The sequence below is a fragment of the Saimiri boliviensis genome, chromosome 4, assembly GCF_048565385.1.
Source record: "Saimiri boliviensis isolate mSaiBol1 chromosome 4, mSaiBol1.pri, whole genome shotgun sequence".
Lineage (NCBI taxonomy): Eukaryota > Metazoa > Chordata > Mammalia > Primates > Cebidae > Saimiri > Saimiri boliviensis.
The window spans coordinates 15,667,011-15,680,330 of NC_133452.1; the positions used below are offsets into that span (position 1 = coordinate 15,667,011).

Below are 13,320 nucleotides of genomic sequence, written 5' to 3' on the forward strand. Positions count from 1 at the left end.
AACTTTTCTCCATGACTGGCCTTCTTCTTTGGGCAGTCTTCCATGAGAAGCCTTCGGGGAGTCTTTAAAAGTATGGCAGCTCTGCTGGAGATTGACAGTGATTTAGCCTTTGGACCTTTTAGGATAAAGGACTTTTGTGAACTACATAAGGCTCTCTTTTCCCAGAAGGGAATGCTTTTAAGTTTCTTAGCGGATTAATTAGTAACTGAAGAAAACACCATTCCTTGAATTGTTGCCACTTTTCCAACAAATAAAACAGCAAAAAAAATGCTATCGGAAGAAGAAATTTTAAAAGCCATATAAAAGATAATCAGTCAAATTTCAGACTTTGTCAGTGAGATGGAGATTTCATTCATTCGGAAGCTGATGATAGAGTCAGATGTTAAAGACAGAAGGAGGAGGAGGGGAAGTATTGGTGAGGGAGTTAGCACACTAGTTTTACGGTGACATAGACTGAAGAGGATGGAAGTTCTTTGTCTTAGAAACATCTAATATTTTACACAAAGAGCCTTAAGTAAGCAAACACCAAGTGCTGAATAAAGCAATACTTACATCCAAAAATTCTTTTGGGTGAGAGAATGCATACCTAAAATGTATTTTTGTTGATGTTAAGCAGCATTGCAATGGTTAAATTTACGACGATAGAGCTGAGAAAAACATTATAGATGATTTAATTATAGATGAAATGATTTCGTGGATCATTACTCGAGGAAGGGATGTGAGAGAACTACTAGAACCTTCCAGTACACTATTTGGGAGGAAAAATCCACTGTTTTGGATTTTCAGTCTTTGTAAAATAATAACTTAATTAGAGATCATTTTGTAGTTGTGTTTTCATATGAAGAAAAAAGGAATGAGAACCACAGAACTAAAGAGGATATAAGCTGTAAAAATCAGGTGAAATTAAAGCTCAGACAATGTTTGCCTGTGAAGTTTGTGGGGAAGGCAGAGCAAAGAGGACTGGAAGGCAGATAGTGTTTGGGTCCTAAGTGAAATTGGAAACCCTCTGTTTACATCAGATATGTTAGGGTTCTTCAGAGAAAAAACACCCAGTAGGATACATATGTGTGTGTGTGTATTCACTGTGTAAAATATTAGTTATTTCTGAGACAAAGAGCTTCCAACATCTTCAGTCCATGTCTCTGTAAAACTAGAGATCTAGTCTCAAATACCCAAGATGCTAACTCCCCCCATATATACATATGTCTGTGGGTGTATGTGTATGTATATGTGTGTGTATTTATACACATATTTACATATATATGTATATACATATATATACACATACATACGCATACATACATTCATATATAAGTATACATTAGCATACTTAATAATTTGTAAATCTGTTATGGGAATTGGCTCATACGATTATGAAGGGTGAGAAGTCCCACCATCTGTCCTTTGCAAGCTGGAGAAGAAGAAAGACCAATGGTATAATTCAGTCCGAAGGCCTGAGAACCAGTGTGAGTGTGACAGGGGGAGGGGATGGGGGTACGGGCTACTAGTGTAAGTCCTGGAGTCTGAATGCCCGAGAACCAGGAGCTCTGATGGCTGAGGACAGGAGATGATAGGTGCTTGGCTCCAGAAGACAGAAGCAAAATTCACCTTTTCTCTGCCTTTGGTTTTATTTGAGGCCTGAGTGTTTGGATGATGGTTGCCCACATTAGTATGGGTGATCTTTACTCAGCCTACTGACTCAAATGCTAATCTCATCCAGAAACACCCTCACAGACACACCCAGAAATACGGTGTGACTGGCTCTCTGGGCATCCTTTAGCCCGGTCAAATGGACACATAAAATTAACCATCACAACAGACGATGTCTCTTTCTTGGGCAGCCAGATCCTCAAGGGCAGCCTGAGTTGGCATCTGATGACCAATAATGGCAACAAGTACTTCTTTGTGGATGTAACATTTTTATTTTAATACTGACAGAAATGCCTCAGTTTGATATGCAAATTATGATTTGCTGTCATTGCATTTTGATAGCTTCTAATAAATTTGCATATCTTCATTCTATATTAAAATACGTAAACAATATACAGAACCCTGAATCTTTCTCCTTTTTCTTGCATTGTCATTATGCCATTTCCGATGTCCTTCCTTCCCTCCTTCCCTCCCTCCCTCCCTCCCTCCCTTTCTTCCTCCCTCCCCCCACCTTTTTTTTTGACAGAGTCTCCCCCTGTCCCCAGGTTGGAATGCAGTGGCACAATCTTGTCTCACTGCAACTTCCACCTCCTGGGTTCAACCCATTCTCCTTGTAGCTGGGTCTACAGGCCCGCGCCACCAGACCCGGCTAATTTCTGTATTTTTGGTAGAGACAGGTTTTCACCATGTTGGCCAGGATGATCTCGATCTCTTGACCTCGTGATCCGCTCACCCAGGCCTCCCAAAGTGCTGGCGCCCAGGTCCTCCCTCCCTCCCTTCCTCCCTTATGTCCTTCCATTATTTTATTTTTATTTTTTGATGGAGACTCACTCTGTCACGCAGGCTGAAGTGCAGTGGCGAGATCAATCTCAGCTCACGGAAACTTCCACCTCCTGGTTTCAAATGATTCTCCTGCCTCAGCCTCCCAAATAGTTGGGACTACAGGTGCAGGTCACCATGCCTGGCTAATTTCTTTGTATTTTTACTAAAGATGGGGTTTCACTATGTTGGCCAGTCTGGTCTTGAACTCCTGACCTCGTGATCTGCCTGCCTTGGCCTCCCAAAGTGCTGGGATTACAGGTGTGAGCCACCGCGCCCGGCTGCTTTCTTTCTTTCCTTTCTTTTCTTTTCTTTTCCTTCCTTCCTTCCTTCCTTTCTTCCCTCCTTTTTCTTTCTCTCTCTCTTTCTTTCCTTTCTTTTTCTTTCTTTCTTTCCCTCCCTCCGTCCCTTCCTCCCTCTCTCTTTCTTTTTTCTTTCTTTCTCCCCTTCCCCCCTTCCTTTTCTTCTTTCCTCTTTCCTTTTCTCTTTTTCTTTTCTTTTCTTTTTTTCTTTTCTTCTTCTCTTCTTTATTCTTTCTTTTTGGAGACAAGGCCTCACTCTGTCACCCAGGCTGGAGTGCAGTGGCACGATCTCGGCTCACTGCAACCTTCACCTCCCAGGTTCAAGCAATTCTCCTGCCTCAGCCTCCTGAGTAGTTGGGATTACAGGTGCATGCCACCATGCCAGGCTAACTTTTGTGTTTTTAGTAGAGGCGGGTTTCACCATGTTGGTCAGGCCGGTCTTGAACTCCTGACCTCGTGATCTGCCTGCCTGGGCCTTCCAAAGAGCTGGGATTACAGGCGTGAGCCCAGCCATTCCTCTCCTTCTTAAACCTTGATCCATCTGGCTGGCCACTGAGCAGCACACACATGTAATTTGGAGCAGGAAAAAAGTGAGGGCTGTGGCCTTAACTTCCTGGTGTTATTCAGGTTCTCTTGGTTCCTCTCCATTAGCAGTAGAGATTTCTTCAGATTCAGGTAACAATGGTTTAACCACTCACTTTCTGTGGCTTCCTACACTGAGGCTCCTTCAGATCCTGAACTCCCTCTTGCCACCTGTGTATTACCCCGGCAGTTTCTCTGGGAGAAAAGTAGAAAAGAAACGGATAGAAGCCCATTCCTCTATAACTAAAAGCAAAACTTAATATGGAACTCAATTGGAAAAAGGGATTTGATCTGGGAGTTTTTCCAGAATGGAATGCGTGTGTATTAAAACAATTGCTGTAAAACAATGACTGTTGCTATCATTTGTGAGCTGGATGTGGATTTCAACAATCACTTTGCTGAGTTTTTGGCAGCAAGTGTGAGTTTTCCTGTTCTATGAGACCTTTGGGAGTGCTCTCAAAATCCTATGGAATCACCCGACTGCCTGTAGGAAACCCTGATTGGTATTAATTTTCATCCTTTCCCTTTTGATGTTGAAGTAGACTGAAACACTTCCTGCTTTTCTGTGTTCTTTTTCTTTCCACCTCTCCCATCCCAAATGGTTACAGGATTTCCAAATGCAAGGAGCTAGTTGTGGAAAATGAAGACATAGGCTCCTTGCTACAGGCTCAAATGTCCAAGGATCCCCAAGGGGAAACATATATGTGCCTTTAGTAAAAATCTGGATGCACTGATTAGCAGTGGCTGCAGGATTTAAATACCTTTGGGAGGTTTGAACTAGAAGAAAGTTTCCTCCTCTGTATGGAATTGTAGCTAAGTGATGGAAGAGCGACAACTTTTAGACTGAACTCACAGTTAATTAAAGCTGCTTAATTATAGTCTGGAGCATTTGGGTATATTTCTGTTTGCTTTGAAATAGGATTATTAAATATTTGTTATGCCAAACTAAAGTTAGAAAAATATAAAACAATATATATTTTTAAATTATTATTATTTTTTTTACTAGAGGTGTCTTCAATATATAAACAATTATTTTTATGTTCTTCTTGTTACCATTGTAGAGATTTAAAAAATTTTTAGCTTAGTGTGTTTAGGATACTGAAATCTGCATTTTCTTTCTTTCTTTTTTTTTTTTTATTTTTTTGAGCAGAGTTTTACTCTTGCGCCCCAGGCGGGAGTGCAGTGGCATCATCCCGGCTCAGGATTCTCCTGCTTCAGCCTCCCGAGTATGTGGGACTACAGGCGCTCATGACCACACTCGGCTAATTTTTGTGTTTTTAATAGAGATGGGGTTTCACCATGTTGGCCAGGCCGGTCTTGAACTCCTAGCCTCAAGTGATCTGCCTGCCTCATCCTCCCAAAGTACTAGTATTACAAGTGTGAGCTACCATACGCCACCAAATCTGCGTTTTATTTCTAAATGTTATAGTTTTACATTGCTTAATTTAATTATTGTTTTATTTTTAGAGTGACGTTCATCAATCTTTTTTCACCCTGAGACTTTGTCCTTATCAGTTTATGATTGAAACAAAAATCGAGCCTGAAACTCTTGCTATTATGTTGACTTGTTCTGAGATTATGAGTCTCATAAAGTTAAGTTGAAACTGCAAGAACAGCTGGTGCAAATGGCATTCTGTTCTTTTTAGATACTCTGCAGCCTGATGGGGGTATGAAAAGTAACAAAACCCACAGGAAAAACAAAACAAAACAAAACTCAGGCCTGATTGCTCCCTCTTTGTCCTAACACCCTCCTTCCTAAGAAGCTTCTACAATTCAGGGTAAGGACATCCAGGTCTTTTGTGGCTACTGCCTCATCTACAACTCTTCCAAGATACAACGATAAGTCTTGAAAACAGCATTTAACAGTGTCAGTGTTTCTCTCTCTCTCTCTCTGTCTGTCTCTGTCTCTGCCTCTCTCTCTCTCTCTCTCTCTCTCTCTCTCTCTCTCTCTGTCTTCTTGTTGTTAGCTCTGAGTACAAATGTTTCTTTTTTTTATTAGAAGGATTAATCAACTTTTCCAAGTATGATTTAAAGTAGGTGAGGTTTTTGAATTTTTATCTAATTGATGTTGATCTTTGAGTTATAGACAGGTCTCTGTTAAGAGAAAGCCACATATCAGCTTTCCAGCTGTAGAATGACTTAATGTTCCTGAATGATCAGAAGAATTTGAATAAGTAAGGCAGCACTTTAGAAATAAAAAATAATGAAGTTTGAAGTCTTTACGACTTGAATTATCTGGTAGGGAACCTGGCATGTTTAGGGAGATAATTACATTACTGTGGTGTGAAGAATTCAGACCAAATGGAATTAAATGTAAGACAGGAACGTGAGCAGTCTGGATAATTTAGTTAACCAGCGCTGACTTTGTAGTGATGTAATGCCATAGATAAGAACACTTAGCTCTAACTGTAGGATATTTTCCAGGCAGAAAACTGCAGATTTATTTGGTGTCTCTCAAGATAAAAGATAACTTAAGAACATACATTAGACAATTATATATCAAAAATTAAATAATTTTGAATGTTCCAAAAATAGTTAAAAAGAAATGTGAGGTAAAGGAAATAAGAGAAAAAGCTCAGATTGTGAGATAAAGCTGAATATTTGGAGCAACTTGCTTTATTTTTTTCTTTTATTCTGGAAAACATTGTTTTTAACTAGGGAAGGAGACTGGCTTTTTACAGATTAATAATTTGCTTAAAAGTTTGCTTAGTTTGCTCCTCTGTGTTTATCAAATTATAGTAATAACCACTAATCCAAAATACTCCATCTGTTGTTCTCACATAAAGAAGTAATAAATTTTGAACAAGCTTAGAATGTTAATATCACATTGGTCCTTGGGCTCCCTTGGTCACATTCCATGGATTAAAGACCACAGAAGAAATCGACCCTTAGAAAGTCACATGGTGTTTTTTATCTAAAAGGCTACTCATCATTCATTTCTGAATCTTCCGAGTGCCTAATAAGTATCTACTACATATTTCGTCAACGGAATAGATGACTTAAACACACAAGAAGGATCAAAGCCAGAAAAACAAAGGAGCTGGAAAGAAATCTAGAAGATCTGGGTTCTAGCATCAGTTCTACACATTTAATTCAATTTTTAAAAGGCTTATTGAACTCCCTGTGTGTGCAAGAAATTGTAGTAAAAACATCGAGGCACAAATGAAGAGTTCTGATCCGGAAAATGGCATTGTTGCAGTTTGGTAATGTGCCTGAACATACGGTGTAATAGCTACAGATTTTAGCCAGCAGAGAGGAAAAGTTAGAAAATGTACAAATGATCCTTTATACATAGTCTAATGTTTAAAGCTATTTGCCTAAGCTTCTGCCTTTCTTATAGGCCATTAATAGCTTTGTATATCCTCAAGTTTGCATTTCAGCTAGGAAGGCAGGCCTCCCAAAAACTTTCACATGCTAACGATTGTAATTAAGGTAGAAGGCTTTATTTAAATAGTAATTAGCCTCCAGGAGTTGAAGTGTAAACAGAATGCTAATTCATTTAGGTAGTTAATTGGTCTTCCAGGTTAGAGATCTCAGCGCGGCCTTCCCCTTTGGCTATGCTGTATTTATGTACCAAGCATAGACAGTGTATTGGCTTCGTGAGATGTTTTGCAAACTGTTGCTTGACTGGCAGAATTTGTTTTAGCTTTTCTGGTAAAGACTACTGCCAAGGAATTTGAAGGCACTGTGAAAACATCAAGTAAAATTGCATGGCAAAATCATACATATTTGACCTTTCTTTATAATTGTGGACCATATGGCCCACTTTGTTCATGTTAGTCCAATGTAATTCTTGATACAGTAGTCTTCTTTCATGCTCAAGAGTATTTTGATTTGGAGGTAAGTTATGTGGTCACCCTAATTATAATCAGAAATGACACAACAGGTATGCATCAGATTGGTTACATTTTCCAGTGAACTGATGTCAAGGTCCTTCTTCCTGCTGACTGCTATAAAGATGGTTAACACTGGATGTTCTTAAGTTTAAGGTTACTTTTTACAACTACTCTACCAGGAATTTTGTCATGCCTTTGCCAACTTTCGTGGTCTGCTACTCACTTTTGCTAGATTAAAAAAAAAAAAAAAAAAAAAAATCACTGTATTTGCTAGCTGTGTATCTCTGTGTTGCCCAGTCCTCTAGGGGAGTTGAATGGGAGGCAGGTCTGATGTTTTGCGTTTTAAAAAGTTTCTTTTGCTTGGTTGCTCCAGCTCATCAGATCCTAGGCTGGCTGCTAGCCATTTTTCCACATGTGCATCCAAACAGACCCGTGTACATAGCACACATCACACGAATTCAACAAATACTGAAGGAATGAATACTGAATGACACTATATGAGATCAAGTAGGTTCTGCCCTCAAGGGGTTAATAGTCTCCAAGAGGAAGATGTAAATAAACCATAATTGAAAGTAAGAATCATTCCTTGCCAAAAAGAGTGAGAGGTAGCGGTTGCTGGGGGCGGGAGTGGGGGCTTAGGGGAGGAGTGGTGATGGAGGTGGTTGTAGGGGTGGCGGGCGGGGGTGGGGGGAGGATGCAGGGAGAACTTGAGGGAGAGGTCGGCATTCAAATTAGATTTCCCCCGCAAATTAGCGTTAACTCTGGCCTCAGCTGGAGTCCATGAATGTGGAAGGGCCCTCCCTCTGCCAGGCGCTGAAATTGTGCACGAGCTAATTTTTTTTTTTTTTTTTTTTTCTTGGCCAACACTTTCCTCTCACGGCTAATGACTAATCCGAAGGAACATGAGCTCACTCTGTAAATATGAAATTATAATATAGCAAAATATAACGCTAAAGCCATCAATCTAATTTTAGTCTCTAAGTTGAAATATCATAGCAATAGCATTAAAAAGTTACATTGTTACGATTTCAGTCAACATATAAATGAAATAAAATTGTTCTGGCTCGGCACGATGGCTCATGCCTGTAATCCCAGCATTTTGGGAGACCGAGGCGGATGGATCACCTGAGGTTAGGATTTCGAGACCAGCCTGGCCAACATGGTGAAACCCCGTCTCTACTAAAAATACAAAAATTAGCCGGGCGTGGTGGCAGGTGCCCGTAATCCCAGCTACTCGGGAGGTCGAGGCAGGAGAATCGCTTGAACCCGGGAGGCGTAGGCTGCAGAGCCGAGGTCGCGTCATTGCACTCCAGCCTGGGCGACGGAACGAGATTCTATCTACCCCTCCCTAAACAAAAATTGTTCTACTTTAAGAAAGTTAAAATGACGGCTTAATGAATGACAGACTAGTATTATGATACAAAGCATTTAAAATGAACAGAACTTGCAGATCTTTTTTTTTTTTTTAAGTGTATTGTTGCTCACAGCGAGACAAACTGTTCTGCTCCCAACCAGGTCAGGGCCTCACACCAGCCAGCGGGCTCTCCAGGGTGCGCGCGCGATCTACAACCCGCCCCTTGGAAAGGAAAGCCGGGCCCCGGACGCCGCGGGTGTGAGCCCCGCGGGTTTAGAGAGGGAAAGTAACCGCAGCGAGCTGCCTCAGGCGGGCCCGCCCCCTCCCGCGAGTCTCCCTGGGCCCTCGGGCCCGCCCCCTCTTTTATTGGGTTTGCAGCGACCGGAGCTGAAACTTTGCAACCCGAGCGCGCACGCTCTGCGCTCGGCTCTGCCAGGGCGGCACGGGAGGGCGGCGCTGGAGGTGGGACCTGCGCGGGGAAGGCTCCGGGACGCCAGCGCACGCGGAGCGGGGACCCCGGGGAGCGCGCCGGCGAGAAGACGGGCGGAGGGAGAGCGAACCGCGCCCGGGGAGATCCGAGGAAGTGGTCCCGGGCCGGGAGGCGCCCGAGCCGAGGCCGGGGGTCTGGGATTGCAGCCCGGCGCGCCTGCTGTTGGCGTCGCCCAGGAGCGGCAGCTGTGCCCGGGATCCCGGCGGCGGCAGGGGAAGGAGGAGCTGCTGCTGGACGGTGGCAGCTGGGAGTAGAGGGCCGCGCTCCCCTGGCGGAGCCGCGCTGGGACGACCCGCGGACCGCGGCCATGCAGCCTTGACGGAGTCGCTCGGGCGAAGGGGACCTGCCGCGGGCGCGCCCTGCCGGGAAGGGGCACCGGAGCGCAGGCAGCGGCACTTTACCTCCGACTCTTTAGCCCAGCGAGGGGCGAAGCCGTTTACCATGGAACCCGTGACCAAGTGGAGCCCCAAACAAGTGGTGGACTGGACTAGAGGTGCGCGGGCCTTGGCTGGGGGGCGTCCAGGGTTCTCCAGCCTCAGGGATGGGGCGGGCGGGGAGCTGGGGAAGAGGGTGCTCAGCCGTTCCTGCCGGCGAGAAGCGGTGAGGGCGCAGCGCGGTGACAATGGAAACTTCTGCCGAGTGGCCTGTGCGCCCCGATCTCGCGTACCTGCTCCGAGCTGTTCCTTTCGGGGGTGCGGATTGCGGCAAGCGCGGGGGAGCCCCATCTTTAAACCAGGAAGTAGGGGTGGCCTTTCTGTGGAGGTTGAGGGCTGGGGATGCCTATCTCAGGACTCGGCACTCGCGACGCCGATCTTGGGACTCGGCGTTCTCCCTGCCCGGCCCGGGTGCGGTGCCCAGGGACCCGGGGGCCCGAGCGCAGAGGCACAAGGCGCCTTTGTGTGGGTGACTCCCGCCGGACGTCGTACATGCCGCCTGCCCAGAGCCTTCGAAGGCGGTCGGACAGGTAGAATGAGACTCCGGCGGGTCGCCGAGCCTGTCTGTTTTTGTTGGAGAAGGCGAGAGGGCTGCGCAAGAGCCAGCCCCGTGGCATTTGCGCCCGAGAGAAACCTCGAGCCAAGACTCCCCGGGAGGCGGTGACTCTTGCTCCGGGAGGCGCCAGTATCCCCGGTGGTGCTGCATTTTCAGGTCACATGTAAGCACTGGGAAGGAGAAATCTAATTGTTTGGAACCACTGTCTTGATTTACACAATATTTGGGATGAGGAGGTCGGTGGGGCTGGTGGGGGTGGGAGGAATGGGCAGTGGAGCAGGGAGTAGAAGCTTGTCCTCCCAGCTGGCTCGCTTACTTTTCAGTGTCTCCCAAAATTTCGAGGGAAATGTACTAGAGCCTGCTCAACCTTTTTCTGTACACTTTCAAGAGAACAAAGTCCACCAAGAACAGTCAATATATTTTCATGGTTTCCCCCACCCCCAATAACATCTCTGTTTCAAGTTACTATTTGCTCTTCTATCTGCTCTTCCAGGTGAGGAATGGTGTTCTTTCTCAGTATTAAGTAGAATTGTATAGCGCTTTACAGTTTGCTAAGAGCTGTCTCTCTGTTATTGTCCTTGGTCATCACAGTAAGCCTTTGAGGTAGGTAATACTGGTAAGACCAGGTCATCTTTCAAATTGTCCCATCCATGGCTGCAAAAACTGATCACTGCTACATCTCATTTCTCATGTCTGTGACTGACACATAGGCCACGTGGAATAAGATGTCGAGTTGTGTGGGGTGTGTCAGTGGGTATGTCTGACCATTTCCTGCTCCTCTGGGAGAACTCCTTGAAAATGGGTTTGTCAAGTGAGCAGAATTTCTTGGACTCCTATATAAAATGAAGCTAAAAACAACACATGCTTTTGCATTGGTGACTAGGTTTCCCTGGGTAAAGAGTAAGTGACATTACCAGTACTTGGTAGGAAGCATTAGCTTAAAAGCCATCCATGCTCACACTAGTTTGAAATGAGGCATGTTCCTCCATTCAGGATACTACCAAATTTTCTAGGCTGGCAACTTGCTGAAACTGAGCTGATGATCTATTTCATCTGTTTGCCCCTCGTCGAGGCAACTTGAGACACTGCAAATTTCAGTTACTGTTGACTTCGAGAGTGATGTGTCCAACTTAGTAACCAATACCACTTGTGGCTCTCCAGCCCTTGAAATGTGGCTGGTTAGAATTGCAGTGTGCTGTAAATCTAAAATACACATAGCGTTTGAAGACTTGGTATGAAAAACACATCAAATATCTTATTAATACTTTTTATGTTTATTACATGTGGCTATAATAGTATTTTGATATATTAGGTTAAATAAAATATAAAACAAACTTCACCTGTCTATTTTTACCTTCTTAAATATGACTCCTAGAAAATCCAAAATTACACATGGCTCACATTTTTTGGTTTCCGTTATGTTTCCATTGGACAGTTCTGCTGGAGAGGAAAGAAAGGGTTACATCTTATCACGCTGGCTTTTCTGAGCCTCTGCCAGCTTAGTTGATAATGTACAACCAGAAAGATGGTAACAGGCACACAGAAAGTTTATGGAGTGAGATCTTCACACTCTCAAGATTTTCGTCTTTTTTGTTGTTGTTGTTGTTGTTCCTCTTGGGATTGGAAAAGGGGAAGTGTAAGTTCACATCCTGTTGTATTTGTTGAATATTTAAAAGGGAGAGTAGGTTATAACATTGTTTTTGGTATCCAGTTGCCTTGACGTTATGAGTTAGTTGAGATTACTTTCATCTGGGAAAAGTTTTCTCCTGACCTGAAACAACTTCTATGGCTGGCTCAATACCTTCAGTACTTACTAGGTTACATGCCTGTGGCTGGCACTTGGCTACATTGTATAAAATGCCTGTGCCCTTTTGGACGCTGAAGTACAGCCTAGTAGAAACTCCTGGATACTTTTAGTGTTCGAATCTAAAAAAGATAAAAGAAGCAAGTGTATGGCTAACTTGGTTCTTTTATCTTTTTTAGGAAAACAAAAAGATGACTAAGATGATAAGAGGCCACATTCCTGCAAGTTTCATGACACTTTTCTTGACTATTTCTCATAAGAATGATGCTCAAGTATTGACTTTTTAATGAACTATCGACTTACAAAAGCTTGTTTGCTTATAGAACTATTTTTAGTGCTCTTTGCTAGTCTCTTTACCCAACCTTTATTTTATAAATACATGCTACTGATAAGCAGCTCTTCATGTAGACTTTGCTACTCTTGGTATTGCATGAATCTGGGTAGGGTGATTATGAGAACCAGAGAAGGCCTTAGATTTAAAACTGTCTCAACTTGGCCACAGTCTGCAGCTGGATCTCACGTCCTTGTTATTTGACAGATGCATGCCTTAGGAAAGAAGTTGTTGTCTACAGAATGAATGAATCTGTCTGGCTTTTATTATTAATGTTTAGCTACACTGTCACCAGTTTTGCCATAGTGTTAGTAGATCCTCAGTAATTAAGCAGTGTGTCAGGCACATGTCTAAGCGTTGTACAAATATCAGCTCATTTAATAGGCACAACCTACTTTTGAGGTAGGAACTGTTATTTTCATTTTGCATTTGAGGAAACTGAGTCACAGAGAGATTGACCAATGTCACCCAGCAGAGCAGGTGGGTTGGCTTCACTCCGCTCCATTTTCTCAGGAGTTTCTTCCCAAGGCCACAGCTAGACCACACTGAGAATCTTTACACTTAAGAATGTATCTTCAGGATTCGGTCTGAATAGCATTTGTTAGTAGGGAGACTTATCCAGTATGTCTGTTATTCTATATCTTTAGTTCGTGTCAGAAAAGTAATTTGTAAATCAAATTACTTCCTAGCTCATGGCGCCTTGCCAGTCAATTCACTAGAGGTCTTTGCAAAGCAAATGATCTTTTACAACATGTAGGTTAGCTGCACATAACAGAAAACTCAGTGGATTAACCAAATCAGGGAGTTCCATGGCACTGCCGTCTTGTTCGGCCATTCACAGTGCATGGCATATGGCGCGGCCTGGCACGTGGTGTTCATTTCCATGCTGAGTGCTTCCGTGCAAGGTGGTGGCTCTCTCATGATTGTGTTCCTATTCCAGGCAGAAGGGAGACTTGTGGAAGACAGAGACTGGTAGCAGCCAAGTCTTCCCCTTTAAAGAGTTCTTTGAGAAACTATCAAGGGACCTGGCTTACATCTCAGGTGCCAGAAATGTTACATGGGCACCTCATGCAGCAGTGGAGGCTGGTTCCTGTAATTTCTTTCTTTTTTCCCCCCTTCTTTTGTTTCTCCTTTCTCCTCTTCCTCCTCTTCCTCCTCCTCC

The 13,320-nt window shown here is 43.7% G+C and overlaps 1 protein-coding gene across 1 annotated transcript in view; it reads left to right on the forward strand.

The window, feature by feature from the left end:
• The first annotated feature begins 8,931 nt into the window (after window positions 1–8,931).
• Window positions 8,932–13,320, forward strand: part of CNKSR3 (CNKSR family member 3) — a 111,317-nt gene continuing 106,928 nt past the window's right edge. Inside the window, exon 1 of the mRNA XM_039467905.2 lies at window positions 8,932–9,526. Within this exon, the coding sequence (XP_039323839.1) occupies window positions 9,475–9,526 (52 nt within the window). The 5' untranslated portion in view covers window positions 8,932–9,474. The remainder of the gene's footprint in view (window positions 9,527–13,320) is intronic.